The following is a 20696-nucleotide window of genomic DNA, read 5'->3' as shown; positions in this document are numbered from 1 at the left end:
GGTGCTCTCTGGAGGTTCTCAGTCTGTGGGTCCACGGGAGTCAGGCTCCCCTCACTCCCCCCTGCGCCTGGGACCCACACCCTGGCCGAGTCGCCAGAATTAGTAGCCTTTCCAGCCAAGCTCTGTTCCTGTTGCTTCCCTAACCACCCAGGGGTTCCTTCCTTCTACTGCTCTGCTTGCATCTCCCACGGGGACACCTATTCTCCTCTCCGCCCCAGGGTCCATCCTCCCCCTCCCTCAGGGCTGGTGTCAGCCTCTCCCGTGAAGCTGTTGGCCTCTGCTGTAGGCCTCCCCCACACCCCCGCAGGTCCCCAGAGCAACTCCGCTCTCTTAACCCAGCTTCAACAGCCAGGAAGACCTTCAGCTCTACTTTCTGTAGTTCTTTAGGGGCTCATTGTGCCTTTTTCCATTTAGCAAATAGGAAATTACACCATGATGTTAAGTATGCCTTTTTTTAAAACTGTACCAGCGTCCCCTACCTTGACACTTGCCGTCCATAGCATTGATTTGACATCTGAAGCGGCCGTGACTCAGACAGCTGATTTTTCCTCTGTATGTCTGTCTGGATTTCATTTTTCATTTTTCTTTTTTGTTGTTGAAGTATGGTTGATTTACCGTTTTGTGTTTCAGGTGTACGGCACAGTGATGCAGTTATACATACACATATATATATGTTCTTTTCCAGATTCTTTTCTCTTATAGGTTTTTATAAAATACTGAGTATAGTTCCCTGTGTTATACAATAGGTCTTTGTTTGTTACCTGTTTTACACATAGTATGTCTGGATTTCTTAAAGAGGACCATGGCCTCACACTGATTAGGAACCACTGGCCCCTGAGGGCTTCTCAGTGTGTGAGGATTACCCAGGGAGATTGTAAACAGTCGAATATCAAAGAAGGAAAGAAACAGAGACTTTAATTCTTCCCCAGCTCAGATGTGTACACTGCATTGTGAGACGAGGGTGTGCTGTGTATAATGTGTCCTGCTCCCCGTCTCTGCTCAGGGACCAGCGAGTCTCCTGCTGGGGCCGGGCCGTGTCCCCTGCTGGTGCCCGCGGGGCTGTCGGGCAGTGGTTGCTTGTGCCCGATGCCACGCTTTGGCCTGGAGTGTCGGCGACGTGCTGAGGTCCCCCTCTGGGCTTTGAGGAGTGCAGCCCTCTCTCTCCCTCGCCACTCACCCTGCCCAGGAAGCCCGCTCCCCACCAGGAGGGGGACATGTGAGTGTCTGGTTCTCCTTCCCCGGTGTCTCTCTCGGCCTGTCAGCATCATCCCATCCACCTGAAGCAGCTGACCCGACTGCTCTCGCAGAACTGTCACAGAGTTTTGTGGGGCATGTTTTGTCAGTCCCTGTGGTTCTTGGCTTTGGTCTTCCCAACTCTGTTCTGGAGCTGGGCCCCTCTTTCTCCCACCATCCGTCAGACGTTCCAACTCTGAATCGATGTGGCCTCCTTGCCATTCCTTCCCTCATTCTTCATCTTCAGTTACAGGCTGCAGTCACACTGGAGGGTTTGTCAGGCCTTCAGATGAACCCGTCTATTTTCTTTTTTCTATAAATTTATTTAATTTATTTATTTTTGGCTGCATTGGGTCTTTGTTGCTGCACGTGGGCTTTCTCTTGGTTGTGGTCCGCGGGCTTCTCATTGTGGTGGCTTCTCTTGTCGCAGAGCACAGGCTCTAGGCGCGTGGGCTTCAGTAGTTGTGGCTCGTGGGCTCTAGAGCGCAGACTCAGTAGTTGTGGCGCACAGGCGTAGTTGCTCCGCGGCATGTGGGATCTTCCCAGATCAGGGTTCGAACCCATGCCCCCTGCATTGGCAGGCGGATTCTTAACCGCTGTGCCACCAGGGAAACCCCCGTCTCTTCTCTGAATGACTTGAGTCGGTCTTCAGCTTGTTCTCGGTGGAGGCGTGATTGGCATTTCGGGCTGAACGGTTCATGTCTGCGGGACTGTCTTGTGCAACTCAGGACTTTCAGCGTCCCGGCCCCCAAGAGTGTCAGTGGTTCTCAGCAGCTCGGCTCTGGAGGGCGTTGGGAAGCTGGGCGGAGCAGTGTCACAGGCCTGGCATCTAGTGGGCAGGGCTTAGTGCCACCCTGTTGAGAAACTCCCAGGGGCTGCCTGGCATTCCCTGGAGATGACAGGACCGGATGGCCGGCTTGTTTGTCTTGGTTTCTCTTACTTCTGCCTTATACCCACTTCTTGTTGGTTAGAACTGTGCAAAGGCGCCTGCCTCGTCATCTTTGCTGAGCGTCACTTGACAGCGAGGTGACTTGAGCTTACCCGGTAACCGTGCTCTGGGTTTCCCAAGCCTCCTAGCTCTGCTGTCACAGTATCACCGTCTTCTCCTGCGGGTGGGGTGGGCAGGGTGGGGGGCAGGGGTGCTGTCCTCCTCACACCGAGCGGCTCCCGTCTTTCTTCCTGTGTCTCTTGATATCAGAGCATGATAGTTGCCCGCCCTGCACCCCTGCCAACACGCCCACTCCTCCTCCCTGTTTCTTGAGCAAGGTTGTTTCTCACTGCCGTGTTACGGTGGACAGTCCTACCTGCCACGTTTTTGTAATTTCCTTTGAAATGTACTTTCTTGTGTTTATTACCCGTACCTCGTGTTGTTAGTGTGTGGATTTCTGAAGCTGTAAAGTATATTTATAGATTATTTTAAAATTTATTTTGTCCTATGAATATTGAATCTATTCTCTGTTGTTTCTTCTTTCTTATTATTATTTTTTTTTTTTTAATTTTTTGGCCTTGTTGCACAGCATGCGGGATGCAGGATCTTCCCGACCAGGGATTGAACCCGTGCCCCCTGCAGTGGTAGCATGGAGTCTTAACCACTGGACCACCAGGGAAGTCCCTGTTTCTTCTTTTTTGACTGTCTAATTTCACAATTCTATTTGGAATTTTTTCCTGTCTGTATTTGGTTTAAACATTTTTTAGCTTGGTAGGACTCAGCGCTACGGGACGTGGTCTCTTCTGTTTTCTAGACAAGAATCTTACTCTAGTGCTTTGAGCCAAGGCCCGGAAGGTCACAGCACATAGATAGCCCTGTTTACCCCAGAGCCTCGCCCCTCTCCAATCCCCTGCTTCCCATCTGATCACTCACCTGATCACTAAGCAGATACTGTATTTGCGTGTGACCATGGGCTCCTGGGCTTCCTGACCCCTGCTGTGCGCCTCCTCTTTTGGAGCTTACGTTTTGTTTGGGGAGTGGACCAGAGTGGGAGTGTGGGTGTGAGATTTGTTTCTTCCCCTTCCTGAATCTGCCCAGGCTTCATAATCCCCAGGGGAGCCTTTCTGATGAGCCCTGGGCATTATTAGTAGGAGGACTAGCTGACAGCTGGCAGGTCAGGTGGTCTCTCAGGTTCCATGTTTCCCGTCCTGTGGGCTCAGGAAGAGGGGCCAGGCCACCCCTTCCCCCACTGCTGGGGCCATGGCCACTAGCATCTTCCTCATGGAAGCTGAGCATTGTTTAGAAATGGAACTCATCCTCTCACTGTGCAGCTTGCTAAAAATCCCCATTTCTCTCCACCCTACACCTGCTAGACCAGAGTTTCTGGGCCTGGGGCCCAGGCCGACGATTGTGGTGGGCAGCTAGGGCTGGCAAGCAGCAGTCTTCCCTGTGGGAAGAGACTCAGCCTGGCCCCTGCCACCAAGCAGCAGCGTGTCCCACCTGTCTCCTCTGTGCGGTCACTTGACGTGCTGTCCTCCTCATCCTGCCCCGTGCCAGGCACACCTGTAACATCGGCTCAGCCCCCTTTCTCGGGACTCTCCTTCCTTATCTCGTATCCCCCAAGGTGCCTTGTACACTAGCCGTTTGATGGGAATGTGGGGCGCAGAGGATGGGGGGGCTGGTTCAGAGCCTCCGTGCCATCCTGCGCCACGGCACCAAACATGAAGGGGCTTCCTGGTTCTAGAGGGCTGCGTGGGCCGGACCAGCGAGGAGGAAGCCCGGGCTGTGGGACGCCATCCTGTGGGCCCCGTGGAGGAGGCAGGGCTGGGCCGGGTGGTGCTGTGGGGTCGCAGAGAGAGGCATCCAGGAGATGCGGAGGATGCTGTTGTGTCGTGGACGAGAGCCGGGTCGGGGTGTGGTGGGGGAGCGCCTCACTCTAGGCTCTGAGGATGGAGGAGCATGGGGGACCCGGGTGGGCGGGTGGGTGTGCAGTGGGTGGCTTGGGCCGTAACGCCTGTTGGATGGTCACTCGAGTTGTCGGGGAAGCGGTGGGAAGTGTCAGGCTAGTGCAGGGTTGAAAAACAAGTGATAGACAATTCTAGGCTAGAGACGGGACAGGGCCCTGCTGTCGCCTGGCCGGCCGTGCTTTATGGATGAAGTGGCATTTGTATGATAACAACCCCTCATATGTTTGCAAGGCGTTCTCTTGCTCATAGCATGGTTCCCCCTCCTTGTCTACATCTTTGGGTCTCAATGCCCTTCTTTTGCAGCAGAGGAAACCTAGGCTTAGTGAAGGTTTCCATCCTCCCCCACCCCCCCTCCACCCCCAGCCTGGGTCGTCGTGCCCCAGTCATGTGCCCTGTGGAGGGAGAGCCCTTCTGAAACTGCACTCCGGCGTTGGGTGGAAAACTGTGGGTTTGTTTGCTTCTCTTCCCCAGTTCCATTCACCTTTACACGGAGGCAGCGCTTCATAGATCTGGGTTGGAAGGAGTCAGGTCTGCAGCACCTGGCCTGTGCCCCTGCTGCGTGGGGACAGCCCATAGGGGAGGGGATCGTCCACTGGGGCTGTGGGTTCACCGAGGTGGGTGCTTGTCTTGGTCTGGGGTACGGGTCAAGGGGGCCACCGCGGCTCCAGGCCTTTTAACCAGGCCAGGGCATCCAGCCACGCTCTGAGATGGCCTTGGTGGTGGTGTCGGCACTCGGTTTAATTTGAGGGAGTCAGGAGGGATCTAACGTGTGGTGCTTTCCCCTATTTGACACCCCTTTATGCTTTGTCAATCAACAGGAGCTTGAAGAAATCCGCAAATGTGGGATGAAAAACTTCCGTAACATCCAGGTTGATGAAGCTAATTTATTGACTTGGCAAGGGCTTATTGTTCCTGTGAGTATTGAACACCTCCACTTCTTACCAGATTATTCTTTACGCTGATGTGTGTGCTGCGGGCTTCTCTCTCTGCTCCCAAGGCGGCTCTGACTATAGGCGGCCAGCAGGTGCCCGAGGAGGCTGTCGCGGAGGCTCACAGGGCAGGGCCGTGAAGGGGAGCCCATGTGGGCTCTGGTCTCCTGACATTCTGGGGTCCGAGCCTTCCGGGCCTGTGGGGGTCGGCCCGGAAAGGACGTGTGTCTGTGCTCCTGCTCTTCCCTGGCTTCTCTCTGCCTGGCCGCGTTTGTCCAGACGGGCCGCTTTCTCCGACCTCTCTTGGGAGGTAGCGGGTGTTTCCATCCATGTCTTCTCTTTGCTCTCCTGCCTGGGTTTGCGTCTGTGTCTCTAACCCTCTGGATACCTGTGTTCCAGGTTTTATTCTTGGGACCCTCCAGTCTGTGCCTCCCATTGGTCTCAAGTCCCTTTGCCTAGTGGCCCCCAGTATTTCTCTGGGGCATCTGCCCCCACGCCCCACTCCCTGTCGCCCAGACTTCCTTTGGGCGCTTGGGCCCCCTCCTCACCGCGGCTTCCTGTGGCCTCCCTGCCCTCTGGATTCCGCATCTGCTCTTTCTGCAGCTCTTCATCTCCCCCTCCAGAGGCTTGTCCCGAGCTGACTCCAGCTGAGTGGGGAAACTGACCCCAGTTTTCCTGTCCTCCCAGAACTGCTTCTGGCAGCACCTGGCCCACGTCCTTAGCCTCGGCTCGGCAGGTCCAGCCCCGGCCCTGAGGTCCTCACTCCTGTCCTGCCACTTCCTCTCAACTCTTAGCCATGGCTCTTGTCCAGCCTCTCGCCTTTGTCTCGCTCTGTTTTGTCTCTTGGGGACCTTGCTTCATCCAGTGTCAGGTCACTGGGTTCTTGCTGGACGTGGAGGGGTGCGTCTTGGCCTCTGCTCCTGCCCGCTTGCCGGAGGCAGCCTTACTTGGGCGTCATGTGCCTTCCGTGTCCCCGGCTTGCGACAGAGACCCTCCGTGCCAGTGATCCCCGTTCCTTCCTGTTCTTCCCACCCCCTGCCGCCTCCTTTCATCCCCCCTGCCCAGTGCCTCCCCCCCTCCCCCCGCGCCCCCCACCCCTGCCGCCGCCTGGTGTAAAATCTCTCATTACGAAGAGATGGGTCACTTTGCCAGAGCCAAGCAGAGAGCATGCTGACCGGAGATGCTTCCTTCTTGACACTGGTTCTAGGTCATGCTTCTTTAACAGTCCCTGGAACGTGAACAGCAAATATTGGATTTGTAGTTTATTTTTATAATCGTTTGGATAACTAAGGAAAGATATGCTTTGTAGTGTTTCAGTGCACACCGAAAATTATAAACCTGGCAGCGTCCCGCCTAGTTTTGCCCCCAGCCCTTGCCCACCGTGGGGACCTATTAGATGTTGCGTGGAAGGATGCCCAAGACCATCTGACCCCTGGCACTTTCCTAATTGAGATTTTGTTTCCTACTGATAAAATAGGTGAATAGTTAAGATGTGGATCTTCTGAAAAATGATAAGAACGACCGGGACAGTTTTAAGCGGTAAGGCTGGGCAGCCTACCATGGGAGCTCAGTGGCCGACTCCAAGGGTAGGTGGCTGTCTGGCAGGCACCTCCCTGGCGTCGCATCGGCAGAGCCTGTGGAACGGGCGACTTCTCATTGAGCCCCGGGTGGAGATGGCTGGTAGAGTCCCAGTGGCCTGGGCCAAGGCTCCAGGCAGTGTCTGGAGCATCTGGGGAAGCTGTGCCTGGAGACAGGGCTATGGCCAGGGCTCCTCTTGCCCTGCTCACGCTGCCTCTTCCTACTTCTCTGGCTTCCTTCCTGTGAACACGGCCTGGTCCCCTGGGTTGGCGTGAGGAGAGTGTCAAGGAAGCAGTTGGCAACTACTCTGTCCAGGGTCCCCACTAGTACCCCACACCTGGGCCTCAGGTCTTCCTGCTCTGTAGGGGCTGGGTCAGCAGGGGGTCTTCTCCCCAAACTCACCTGGGGTCCATCCAGCTGGAGTGAAAGCAGGGCCAGGCTGATAAAGATGTGGCCCCCGGGAAGTGGGCCTTTACAGTAGGGTGCTTGCTGGTCCTGGGGAAGCCACGTGGCAAATCCACCCTGGTTGCAGTTCAGAGAGTGGGCAGGCCCAGACCCCAGGGGGTGACGGCGGGGGCACTTCATCGTTACCATGGCAGTTCAGGTTGATTCCCTTTAAACACTTGTTTTTATATAACATTTTTCCATTTAAAATTCAGATGTAAGGTCTAAGGAAGAAAAGAATCCCATAATCCCATTATGAAGAATCAGTTTAGTGAGTTTTTGGCACCTCCCCTTCAGGAACAGGGGCCTAGTGGTGAACTTTCTTCAGGCTTCTCTCCCAGTGGGCGTGTCCACCCCTAACTGGGTGCTCACACCCCCTTTAATGGGCCAGTTGCTAATGTCATAATGATGCCATAATTTTATCATTATTTGGTCGTTGCCTTGAAACTCTTCATGAACATAAGTTTTACTAACTATCCAATAACCCATGTTTTATAAGTTATAGGTGTACAATATAGTCATCTTTGTTTATTTTAGATTCTGATCTTAAGATACAGTATTCTGTATTATATATTCCATTAGGATCAGGGTTGTACTATGTATAAGGAAAAACCATCTGTAGGGCTATATATGTTGCCAGATTATTCTCCAGAAAGGTTGTGCTAGTTTATACTCCTACGGGTGCTGTCTGCACAGGTGCCCACACGTGTCCTTGGCTGTCGTGGAGGTTGCTGAGCATTTTTAAAGGGGGTTCTGAGTGGCACATACTTCAGCACCCAGCCTGTGGGGTCCCGCTGCCCAAGGGGAGAGCCCCAGCCCTGCCCCTGACTGGAGGGGCAGTGATCTTGGGCCAGCTACACAGTTAGTCCAAGCGTCCTCACCGCTAAAAAGAGCGCTTCCCTTCTGGCTGTTGTAAAAGTTCAGTAAGTGCACATGTTAAATGCTTAGTCTCACTCCGGGGCTCTCTGGAACGCTGTTTGCCCATATCTAACAGAGGGTCCATGAAATAACACGCAGAAAGAAATTCTTGTCAGTTTGATAGGTGCAGAAGTTCTCAGCTTGATTTGTGTCTTTGTCCCATTTGGGCTGTTGTATAACAAAATACTAGACAGCTGAGCTTATAAACAACAGAAATTTATTTCTCACAGTCCTGGAAGCTGGAGGTCTGAGATCAGTGCTAGTTGGGTGAGGGCCCTCTTCTCACGAGTCACAGGCTGTTCCTCGCATGGCAGAAGGGGCACCAGTCCCATTTGTGAGGGCTCTGCCCTGGTGGTCTAATCCCCTCCCAGAGGCCCCACCTCCCCACACCATCACCTTGGGGGGGTAGGTTTTTTTTTTTTTTCTGGCTGTGTTGGGTCTTCGTTGCTGCACGCGGGCTTTCTCTGGTTGTGGTGAGTGGGGGCTACTCTTTGTTGTGGTGCGTAGGCTTTTCATTGTGGTGCCTTCTCTTGTTGTGGAGCACGGGCTCTAGGTGTGCGGGCTTCAGTATTTGTGGCTCACGGGCTTAGTTGCTTTGCGGCATGTGGGATCTTCCCTAACCAGGCCTTGAACCCGTGTCCCCTGCATTGGCAGGCAGACTCTTAGCCACTGCGCCACCAGGGAAGTCTGGGGCGGTAGGTTTTGACATAGGAATTTGGGGGGACACAAACATTCGGACCATAGTAATTTGCATTTAAAATTTTGCTTTTGCAGTTGAAGGTTTTTTCACTTATTTATTGACTGTTTATGTCTCTACAGTCTATTATCTAATAAGGTTTTAGTATGTTTGTCGAATTGCAGGAATTCTGTGTATTAATCCTTTGTATCTGGGACAAATAATTTTCAGCTTAGGGTTTTCTTTTAAATTTTGTTTATTCAAAATTCCTAATTTTAAAGTTTCTCTTTTAAAAAATTTAAAAATTTTGCTTCATCAATTTTTTTTATTGTGGTAAAATATATATGACATAAAATTTGCCATTATAGTACTTTTTAAAGTTTTTTTTTTTTAATTTTATTTCTTTATTTATTTTTGGCTGCGTTGGGTCTTCGTTTCTGTGCAAGGGCTTTCTCCAGTTGCAGCGAGTGGGGGCCACTCTTCATCGCGGTGCGCGGGCCTCTCACTATCGCGGCCTCTCTTGTTGCAGAGCATGGGCTCCAGACATGCAGGCTTAGTAATTGTGGCTCACGGGCCCAGCTGCTCCGTGGCATGTGGGATCTTCCCGGACCAGGGCTCAAACCCGCGTTCCCTGCATTGGCAGGCAGACTCTCAACCACTGCGCCACCAGGGAAGCCCTATAGTACTTTTATTTTTTATTTTTTTAAAATTTTTAATTATTAATTTATTTATTTATGGCTGTGTTGGGTCTTCGTTTCTGTGCGAGGGCTTTCTCTAGTTGCGGCGAGCGGGGGCCACTCTTCATGGCAGTGCGCAGGCCTCTCACTGTCGCGGCCTCTCTTGTTGCGGAGCACAGGCTCCAGACGCGCAGGCTCAGTAGTTGTGGCTCACGGGCCTAGTTGCTCCGTGGCATGTGGGATCTTCCCAGACCAGGGCTCGAACCCGTGTCCCCTGCGTTGGCAGGCAGATTCTCAACCACTGTGCCACCAGGGAAGCCCTATAGTACTTTTTAAGTGTACAATTCAGTGACATTAATTACAGTCAAAATGTTTTGCAGCCATCATCAATCACTGTATTTCCAAAACTTATCACTCAAACAGAAATTCTGTAGCCATGAAGTAATAACTCTCCGCTCTCCTGTCCCCCAACCCCTAGTACTCCCTAATCTACTCTCTATGTCAGTGAATTTGCTTATTGTAGATATTTCACATAAATGAATCATATAAAATTTGTCCTTTTTTATCTGGCTTATTTCACTCAGCATGATTTTTTCAAGGTTCATGTACATCATACCATGTATCAGAACATCATTTTTATGGATGAATAATTTTCTTTTGTATGTCTACACCACCTTTTTTTTTTTTTTTTTTTTTTTTTTTTTTTTTTGGCCTCGCCTTGCAGCATGCAGGATCTTAGTTTCCTGATCAGGGATCGAACCCGTGCACCCTGCAGTGGGAGTGTGGAGTCTTAACCCCTGGACCGCCAGGGATGTCCCAGTGTACACCACCTTTTGTTTATCCATCTGTTGATGGGCGCTAGGCTCGTTTGCACCTTTGGCTGTTGTGGGTGATGCTGCTGTGAGCGTTGGTATGCAGGTATCTGCCTGAGTCCCCATCTTCAGTTTTTCGGGGTATATATGTAGAAGTGGAATTTGTGGATCACATGGTAACTCTGTGTTTAACTCTTTGAGGAGCTGCCAGACTGATTTCCACAGTGGCTGCACCATCTTACATTCCCACCAGCAGTGCACAAGGATTCCAGTTTTTCCACATCCTCACCAACAATTATTTTCCTTTTTTTTTTTTAAGTTATAACCATTCTAGTAGATGTGAATTGGTATCTCATGGTGGTTTTGATTTGCATTTTCCTCGTGATTAAGGATGTTGAGCATTGCTTCATGTTTTTATTGGCCATTTGTATATCTTTGGGGGAATGTCTAAAGTTCTTTAAACCCCCTCTTTTTTTAAAAATTTTATTTATATATTTATTTATTTATTTTTGGCTGCATTGGGTCTTCATTGCTGCTCGCGAGCTTTCTCTGGTTATGGAGAGTGGGGGCTACTCTTCATTGCAGTGCGCGGGCTTCTCATTGTGGTGGCTTCTCTTTGTTGTGGAGCATAGGCTCTAGGCGTGTGGGCTTCAGTAGTTGTGGCACACGGCCTCAGTAGTTGTGGCTCGCAGGCTCTAGAGCACAGGCTCAGTAGTTGTGGCGCACAGGCTTGGTTGCTCTGCAGCATGTGGGATCTTCCTGGAGGGCTCGAACCCGTGTACCCTGCATTGGCAGGTGGATTCTTAACCACTGCACCACCAGGGAAATCCTTTAAAGACTTTTTTTTTTAAGAGCAGTGTTAGGTTTGCAGCAAAATTAAGAGGAAGGACAGATATTTCAGGTATACCCCTCCCCCCCTCCCCCACATAGTCTCCCCCATTATCAACATCCCCCACCAGAGCCGGGCATTTGTTATAACTGATGAACCTATGTTGCCACACCATAATCACCTAAAGGGCACAGTTTACATCGGAGTCACTCTTGGTGTTGTACATTCTGTGAGTTTGAACAACGTATAATGACACGTATCCACCATTAGAGTATCATATAGAGTAGTTTCACTGCCTCAGATCCTACGTGCTCTGTTTGTTCAATCCTTCCCCACCCCTGGCAAGTACTGATTTTTTTTTTTAACTGTATTCATAGTTTGTACGTTCAAGACTGTTGTATGGTTGGAATCATACAGCAGCTTTTCAGATTGGCTTCTTTCGTTTAGTAATGTGCAATTAAGATTTCGTCGTGTTTTGATAGCTCATTTCTTTTTAGCACCAAATAATATTCTGTTGTCTGAATGTACACAGTTTGTTTATCCATTCACCTCCTGAAGGACATTTTGATTGCTTCCAAATTTTGGCAGTTCTGAATAAAGCTGCTATACACATTCTGAGTTGGGTTGTTTGTCTCTTTGTCTTTGAGTTAAAGGAGTTCGTTATATATTCTACATATTAAACCCTTACTAGATATATAATTTGCAGATATTTTTTCCCATTCATTTGGTTGTCTTTTTACTCTCTTGACTGTGTCCTTTGATGCACGAAGTTTTTAATACTCATGAAGTCCATTTTATCTATTTTTTCTACTGTTGCCTGTGCTTTCAGTGCCATATTTGAGAAACCGTTGCCAAATCCAAGGTCATGCAGGTTTTGCCCTGTTTTCTTCTGAGAATTTTTATAGTCTTAACTCTTGAACTTAGCTCTGTTCCATTTTGAGTTTTTAAAAATGGTATAGGGCAAGGGTCCAACTTCATTCTATTGCATGTGGATGTACAATTTTCCCAGGACCATTTGTCGAAAAGACTGCTTTTTCCCATTGAATGATTCTGGCATCCTTGTCAAAAATTAATAGAGCTAGATAACTAATAAGGATCTACAGTGTAGCACAGGGAACTCTACTCAGTACTCTGTAATGGCCTGTATGGGGAAAGAATCTAAAAAAGACTGGATATACATATAACTGATTCACTTTGCTGTACAGCAGAAACTAACACAACATTGTAAATCAACTATACTCCAATAAAAATTTAAAAAAATAATAGAACATATATGTGAGGGTTTAATTCTGGACTCTCAATTCTGTTCCTTTTTATATTTATTTATTTATTTGGTTGCACTGGGTCTTAGTTGCGGCAGGTGGGCTCCTTAGTTGCAGCTCTCAGGCTCCTTAGTTGCGGCACGTGGGCTCCTTTAGTTGAGGCAAGTGGGCTCCTTAGTTGCGGCTCCAGGGCTCCTTAGTTGTGGCTCATGGGCTCTTTAGTTGTGGCATGCGTGTGGTATCTAGTTCCCTGACTGGGGTCAAACCCGGGCCCCCTGCATTGGGAACATGGAGTCTTATCCACTGCGCCACCAGCGATGTCCTTCAGTTCTGTTCTATTGGTCTGAATGTCTGTCCTTATGCCAGTATCACACTGTTTTGATTACTGTCACTTTGTAGTAAGTTTTTGAAATCAGGAAATGTGAGTTCTCCAACTGTGATCTTTTTCGAGATTGTTTTGACTATTCAGGGCCCCTGTGTAACTGAGCAGGACCCTATGGGGCCTTCCCGGAACAGACCCCTCCCCCATATCCTCTGCTTTAGCTCCTCCCTGAAGTACCTAGATAAAAGTATCTGATGTACATTTCTTGAGTTGTTTTACAGTTGCTAAAACCACCACCAAATGGAAGAAATTAACTACTTGATGACCATGAGTAGGTAGCTCCCAGACGTACTGGCGCCTAAGGATTGATAATGTTAACCCCTGTGACACTACCCTGTTACCTCACCATCAACCAATCAGAATTGTGCACAAGTTGATTACATACCCTGGGACTTCCCTCCCTCACCTGGCCTTTAAAAATGCTTTGCTGAAACCCATTGGGGAGTTCGGGTATTTTGAGCACTAGCTGCCCTGGACTCCTTGCTTGGCATCCTGCACTTTCCTTCACCACAACTCAGTGTCAGTAGATTGGTTTTACTGAGCGTGGGCCAACAGACCTAAGTTTGGTTCAGTAACACCTTGAGATCCCATATGAATTTTAGGATGGGTTTTTCCATTTGAAAAAAAAATTATTGACGTTTTGATAGAGATTATATTGAATCTTTAGATCACTCTGTGTAGTATTGTCATCTTTATAATAGTAAGACTTGCAGTCCAGGAACCCAAGATGTCTTTCCATTATTTAGGTTTTCTTTAACTTCTTTCAGCAGTGTTTTATAATTTTTGGTGTACAAGTTTTACACCTCTATATTTTTCAGCTCAGGATGAAAAAACAAAACCAAAACAAAATCATAGCCTGGGTCACTTGAAACAACAGAATTCAATTTTCTCACAGTTCTGGAGGCCAGAAGTCCCAGATCAAAGTCTGGCAGTAATCGGTAATCAAAAACCTCCCAACAAAGTAAAGTTCTGAATTGGATGACTTTTCTTGGTGAACTCTACCAAACATTTAAAAAATTCGGTTGGTTTCTGATGAGGACTCCTCCATAGCCTTCTTGTTGTGTCCTCATGTGGCCTTTTCTCAGTGCACGGGGAGAGAGAGCAAGGGTGCTCTCTTTCTTTATTTTTGGCTGTGCCACGCAGCCTACAGGATCTTAGTTCCCCGACCAGGGATTGAACCTGTGCCCTTAGCAGTGAAAGCATGGAGTCTTAACCACTGGACCACCAGGGGAGTCCTGGGAGCTCTCTTCTTTTTAGGATACTAATGCTGTCAGTTCAGGACTCTACCCTGTGACATCATTTAACCTTAATTACTTCCTTATTCTCTAGCCACACTGGGGTTAGGGCTTCAATATAAGAATTCGGAGGGGACATAGACATTCAGTCTGTAACAGCCACCTCGGTTAAATTTATTCCTAGATATTTTACTCTTCAGTGTTACTGTAAGTGGAATTGTTTCCTTAATTTCGTTTTCGGATTCATTGTTGTTCACTGTTAGTGTATAGAAATGCAACTGATACTGGCGTGTTGATTTTGTATCCAGGAACGTTGCTAAATTCATTTTTTTAAACAGTTTGTGTATGAGTAATCTTTAGTTTTCTACATATGAGATCAGTTCATCTCTGAATAGAGGTAGTTTTGTTTCTCCCTTTCCAATCTGGATGCCTTTTATTTCTTTTTCTTGCCTGATTGCCCTGGCTAGAACTACCAAATATTGTATTGAATACAAGTGGCAAAAGTGGGCATTCTTGGGACTTCCCTGATGGTCCAGTGGTAAAGAATCTGCCTTCCAGTGCAGGGGACGCGGGTTCGATCCGTGGTCGGGGAACTAAGATCCCACATGCCGCGGGGCAGCTAAGCACGTGTGCCACAACTACCGAGCCCACGCACCTCGACTAGAGAGCCTGCGTGCTGCAAACTACAGAGCCCATGTGCCGCAACAAAAGATCCTGCGTGCCACAACTAAGACCTGACGCAGCCAAAAAAAAAAAAGTGGGCATCCTTGGGAATACCCTGGCAGTCCAGTGATTAGGACTCGGGGCTTTCACTGCCGGGGCCCAAGTTTGATCCTTGGTTGGGGAACTAAGATCCCACAAGCTGTACAGTGCAGCCAAAAAATAAAAATAAAAAATGTCGGCATCCTTGTCTTGTTACTAATTTTAGGAGAAAAGCTTTCAGACTTTCACCATTCAGTGTGACGTTGGCTGTAGGCTTTTCATGTTGGCTGTAGGCTTTTTTCATGTTGGAATTTCTTTCTGTTCCTAGTTTATTGAGTGTTTTCATCACAAAAGTGTGTTAGATTTTGTCAAATGCTTTTCTGCATCAATTGAGATGATCTTTTTTCCTTCTTCATTCTATTAACATGGTGTGTTGATTGATTTTTGTATGTTGAACTATCCTCGCATACCTGGGATAAATCCTACTTGGTCATGGTGTATGATCCTTTTAATATGCTGCTGAATTTCAGTTTGCTAGTATTTTGTTGAGGATTTTTGCATCAAAATTCATATACTTTTCTAATAGTGTCTTTGACTCTGATATCAGGGTTATGCTAGACTTGTAGAATGAGTTAGAAAGTGTTCCCACCTCTTCAGTTTTTTGGAAGAGTTCAAGAATGATTGGTGTTAATTTTTTTAATGTTTGGTAGAATTCACCAAGAAAAGCCATCCAATTCAGAACATTATTTTGTTGAGAGGTTTTTGATTACTGGATTACTGATTCAGTTTCTTTACTACTTATAGGTCTATTTAGATTTTTTCTCAATTCAGTTTCAGTAGATTGTGTGTTTCTATGAATTTGTCCATTTCATCTAGGTTATCCAATTTTTTGGTGTACAACTGTTCATAGTATTCTCTTGTAATCACTTTTTATTTCTATAATAAATGTAATGTTCCCACTTTCATTTCTGATTTTAGTAATATGGATTTCCTCTCTTTTTTCCTTAGTCTAGCTAAAAGTTTGTCACTTTTGTTGATCTCTTCAAAGAACCAACTTGTTTTCATTGATTTTTTTTTCTCTATTTTTTTCCTTCACTGTTTATCTCCTCTGTAATTGTTACTACTTACTTCTTTCTTCTGGTTTTGGGTTCAGTTTGTTCTCTTCTCATTTTTTAAGGTATTCAGTTAGATTATTGATTTGAGATCCTTCTTTTTTGTTGTAGGCATTTACAGCTGTAAATTTTCCTCTGGGCACTACTTTTGCTGCATCCTTAAGTTTTGATGTCTTGTGTTTATCATCTCAAGGTATTTTCTAATTTCCCATGTGATTTCCTTTTTGACCAATTGGTTGTTTAAGAGTGTTTAATTTCCTCATACTTGTGAGTTTTCCAGCTTTCCTTCCATTATTGATTTCTAGTTGTATTCCATAGTGGTCAGAAAGATATTTGTTGATCTTCTGTCTTGTTCTGGTATTGAAAGTGGGGTATTGAAATCTCCAACTATTAGTTTATAACATATTTCTCCCTTCAGTGCCATCAATTTTTACTTCGTGTGTTTTGGTTCATAATTTGTTAGTTGCATATAGATGTATAATTGTCATATCTTCTTGATGGATTGAACCTTTTACCAATATATAATGTCCTTTGTGTCTTGTACTTTTTCCGTCATTTACTTCTAATCTCTTTGTGTCTTTGTATGTAAAGTGAATCTCTTATAGGCAGCATATGGGTGGATTGTGTTTTCTTATCCATTCTGGCAATTCCGTCTTTTAAGTGGAGAGTTTATTTCATTCACATTTCAAGTAATTACTGATAAGAAAGTATTTGCTTCTGTTATCTATTTGTTTTCTGGATGTCATGTGTGCATTTTGTTCCTAAATTCTTCCATTATTGCCTTTTTTGGGTATTTAGTTGATTTTTTTGTAGCGTATTATTTTGATTCCATTCTTCTTTTCTTTTCTGTATGCCTGTTAGTTATTTTCTTAGAGGTTACCTTGGGGATTACAATTAACATCTTAATCTTTTAACAACCTGCTTTGAATAATACCAACTTAATTTCAGTAGTTACAAACACTCTGGTCCTATATATTTCCATTACCCAGCCCCTCTTATATTGTTACTGTCACAAAGAGAAGTTACAAACCCAAAGTATAATAACCAATAATGTTGGGTTTTATATTATCTTGTATAGTTTCTTAACCATTTTTTTAAATTTCTTTTTATGACTTCAAGTTACTGTCTAGTATCTTTTTGTTTAGCCTGAAGACTCCCTTTTGTATTTCCTTTACAGAACATCTACTAGTGATGAATTCATTCCCTCTTTCTCTTTTAGATTTTTTTTATCTGGGAATATCTTAATTATGCCTTCATTTTTTTTTTTTTTAATTTTTTTCTGGCCATGCCACACAGCATGTGGGATCTTAGTTCCTTGACCAGGGCTCGAACCCGCTCCCCCTGCAGTGGGAGTGTGGAGTCTTAACCACTGTACCACCAGGGAAGTCCCTCACCTTCTTCTTCTTCTTCTTCTTTTTTAAAAAAATTATTTATTTATTTATTTATTTTTGGCTGCATTGGGTCTTCGTTGCTCCACGCAGGTTTTCTCTAGTTGCACTGAGTGGGGGCTACTCCTCGTTGTGGTGCTAGGGCTCCTCATTGCGGTGGCTTCTCTTGTTGTGGAGCAGGGCTCTAGGTGCACAGGCTTTAGTAGTTGTGGCACACGGGCTCAGTAGTTGTGGCTCACGGGCTCTAGAGCGCAGGCTCAGTAGTTGTGGCATATAGGCTTAGTTGCTCTGAGGCATGTGGGATCGTCCCGGACCAGGGCTCAAACATGTGTCCCCTGCATTGACAGGCAGATTCTTAACCAGTGCACTGCCAGGGAAGTCCCTCGCCTTCATTTTTGAAAGATAGTTTTTGCTGACAGTCTTTTCCTTTTAGCACCTTGAATGTGTCCTCCCACTACCTTCTGGCCTCCATGGTTTCTGGTTAGAAATCAGTTGTTTGCTGCTTTCAAGTTACTTCTCTTGCTGCTTTCAAGATTATCTCTTTGTCCTTTGATGATTTGACTATATATCTTGGTATGATTTCTCTGAGTTGATCCTGCTTGCAGTTCATTGAGCTTCTTGGATGTGTAGATTCATATCTTTTATGGAATTTTGAATGTTTGGGGTCATTATTTTTTTAAATATTCTTTCTGCCCCTTTTCTCCTTCTTATCCGTTTGTGGGCCCCCATAATATGTGTGTTGTGTGCTAGGTGATGTCCCATATGTCCCTACGCTCTGTTCACTTTTCTCCATTCTTCTGCTCCTTAGATGGGATAATTTCAATTATCCTAACTTCAAGTTTGCTGAGTCCTTCTTTTGCTTGCTCAAGTCTACTACTGAATTGCCCTAGTGAGTTTTTCATTTCAGTTACTGTACTATTCTCCAGAATTTTTGTTGAGTCCCTTTTTATAATTTCTGTGTCTTTATTGGTGTTCTCATTTTGTTTAGACATTATTTTCCTGGCTTTGTTCAGTTTTTTTTTTTTTTTTTTTTTTGGCTGTGTCGGGTCTTAGTTGTGGCGTGCTGGCTCTTCGTTGTGGTGAGTGGGCTTCTCTCTAGTTGTGGTGTGTGGGTTTTCTCTTCTCTAGTTGTAGTGTGTGGGCTCTGTGGTTTGCAGCACTCGGGCTCTCTAGTTGAGGCTTGCGGGCTCAGGAGTTGTGTGCGGGCTTAGTTGCCCCACAGCATGTGGGATCTTAGTTCCCCGACCAGGGATCGAACCCACATCCCCTGCATTGGAAGGCAGATTCTTTACCACTGGACCACCAGGGAAGTCCCTGGTTTTGTTTAGTTTTTTGCCCATGATTTTTTTTACCTCTTTGAGCATTTTTTTTTGGGGGGTTTTTGGGGTTTTTTTGGCCACACAGCTTGCAGGATCTTAGTTCCCCAACCAGGGATCAAATCCGGGCCCATGGCAGTGAAAGCGCCGAGTCCCAATCACTGGACTGCCAGGGAATTCCCTCTTTGAGCATTTTTAAGACAGTTGATTTTAATTCTTTGTCTGGTAAGTCTAATGTCTGGGCTTACTCAGAGATAGTTTTTGTCAGTTTTTTTTTTTCCTTTAAACAGGCCATACTTTTCTGTTTCTTTGTATGCTTTGTGATTTTGTTGTTGCTGTTGAAAATTGTACATTTGAATATTATAATGTGGAAATCAGATTCTCCCCCTCCCTGCAGGGTTTGCTGTTCTTGAGTGTTGAAGGCTTCGCTTTTGTTCCACCAGTGTTTTGACTGAAATTTCCTTGAATGCCAGGAGCTTAAAAAAAGTCTCTCAGTCTTTGCAGATTGGCTCTGTGCTAGGGTACTTCTTGAGCATGTAGCCAGGCCAGTTACATTTCTGCCTTCTTCACTTCCAGCTTTCCTTGAGCCTATGGTTAGGGGGTGGTGAAAGCTTCAGATCTTCTCAGTTCTTTTCTTAGCGTGTATCCTGTCCTAGGCATATGTGTGACTTTTTCAGCTCCCCAGTGTACCTGGGTACTTCTGAATGCCCTGATATCCCTGGGTTTCTCTGTGGCTTTTCCTCCTTGGCTTTATGCAATCTGTTGTGTCTCACCTGCCATCCTTTGCTATAGGCAGCTGTGAGTTTTTCATGACCTTACAGTCTTTTATTTATTTATTTATTTGGCTGCTCCGGGTCTTAGTTGTAGCACGTGGGATCTTTGTTGCGGCATACAGGATCTTTAGTTGCAGCATGCAGGATCTAGTTCCCTGACCAGGGATCGAACCTGGGCCCTCTGCATTTGGAGTGCTGAGCCTTAACCACTGGACCATCAGGGAAGTCCCCTACAGTCTTCTTGAGCAGTTCCTGTGCTTTTCTGTGGGTTCTGAGCAAGGCAAAACAGATGAGCACCTGTGTCAGCCCTCCGGGTAGCCCTGGACCGGTTAGAACAGACAGTAATTTGTGAATAAGGTCTGCTCTGCTTCTCTGGAATGGAGGGCTTGGGTCCCACATGGTGGTCAGAGGTGGCCATCATTCACCCATCTTCAAGATGCCTGTCGCCCAGCCAGGGAGGGGCCAGGCTAAGGGCAGGTAAAGTCGACACAAAGCTTTCCTACTGTGTTTTAGTTGCCTTTTTCTTGATTCTGCATTCACAGCCAAAGGTTGCTGTAAACCTTTGACTGTTTTCCAGAGTTCTGACAAAGTTGGTTCTGACGGTTTCTGCAGTATTTTTTTGTTTGTTTCTATGGAGGGATGGGAGTTTGGAGCTGCCTGCTTTGCCATTTTGCTGATGTCACACCCTAAATTTTTCTCTTTTAATCAGGAATGAGTGGATTTCATTAAAGGCCATATTACTGTCAATTAGGTTTTGTGGTGTGGGTTTTCAAAGTGGCCTGTTAATTAAGCCCCTCATTGCTTTCTGGATTAATTCCCCCTTCATTACAATGGACTGTTTTTAAATGTTCCAGTGTATTAAATTTCCTAGTCTTTAGTGTGTTTGCATCTGTGGTCATATGTGAGATTGGATTGTGTTTTCTGTGTTTAGTGGATTTTGATAGATGGTTATACTCACTTCATGTATCAAGAAGTAGAAATTTCATTCTTTTTTCTGTGTTCTGATTTGCTAATTTTTGCTTTTATGGTAATTTCTGCTTTTATGTTGTGTCTTTTGTTTTCCTTGGTATTTGTTTGCTCTTTTTTTAAATTTATTTTTAATTTATTTATTTTAATTTATTTGTTTTTGGCTGCATTGGGTCTTCGTTGCTGCACGTGGGCTCTCTCTAGTTGCGGTGAGCGGGGGGTTATTCTTTGTTGCAGTATGCAGGCTTCTTATTGCGGTGGCTTCTCGTTGAGGAGCACGGGCTCTAGGCACGCAGGTTCAGTAGTTGTGGTGCGTGGGCTCAGTAGTTGTGGCACATGGGCTTAGTTGCTCTGTGGCAGGTGTGATCTTACCGGATCTGGGCTCGAACCCATGTCCCCTGCATTGGCAGGCAGATTCTTAACCACTGCGCCACCAGGGAAGTCCCTCTTTGTTCTTTTCTAACTTGATGATTTGAGTGCTTAGTTCTTTGTTGGGGGGGGGGGTGTTCATCCCCAGTTGAGAGTTCCTTTCTTGCCTGGGCTGCTCCCTACCCATGTCATTGTCACCC

At 46.5% G+C, this 20696-nt stretch overlaps 1 protein-coding gene and 1 non-coding gene across 2 annotated transcripts in view; one reads left to right on the top strand and one right to left on the bottom strand.

Moving 5' to 3' along the window:
* UBE2L3 (ubiquitin conjugating enzyme E2 L3) overlaps positions 1–20696 on the top strand; it is a 44151-nt gene that overhangs the window by 8493 nt on the left and 14962 nt on the right. Inside the window, exon 2 of the mRNA XM_059894347.1 lies at positions 4947–5042. Within this exon, the coding sequence (XP_059750330.1) occupies positions 4947–5042 (96 nt within the window). The remainder of the gene's footprint in view (positions 1–4946; positions 5043–20696) is intronic.
* Positions 19313–19385, bottom strand: TRNAW-CCA (transfer RNA tryptophan (anticodon CCA)). The gene has a single exon. It is a non-coding gene; the product is annotated as a tRNA-Trp (tRNA).

This window comes from Balaenoptera ricei, chromosome 14 (genome assembly GCF_028023285.1).
Source record: "Balaenoptera ricei isolate mBalRic1 chromosome 14, mBalRic1.hap2, whole genome shotgun sequence".
In the NCBI taxonomy this organism is placed as follows: Eukaryota; Metazoa; Chordata; class Mammalia; order Artiodactyla; family Balaenopteridae; genus Balaenoptera; species Balaenoptera ricei.
The sequence above is the reverse complement of the archived record's forward strand: the minus strand, read 5'-3'. Positions and strand labels throughout refer to the sequence as shown.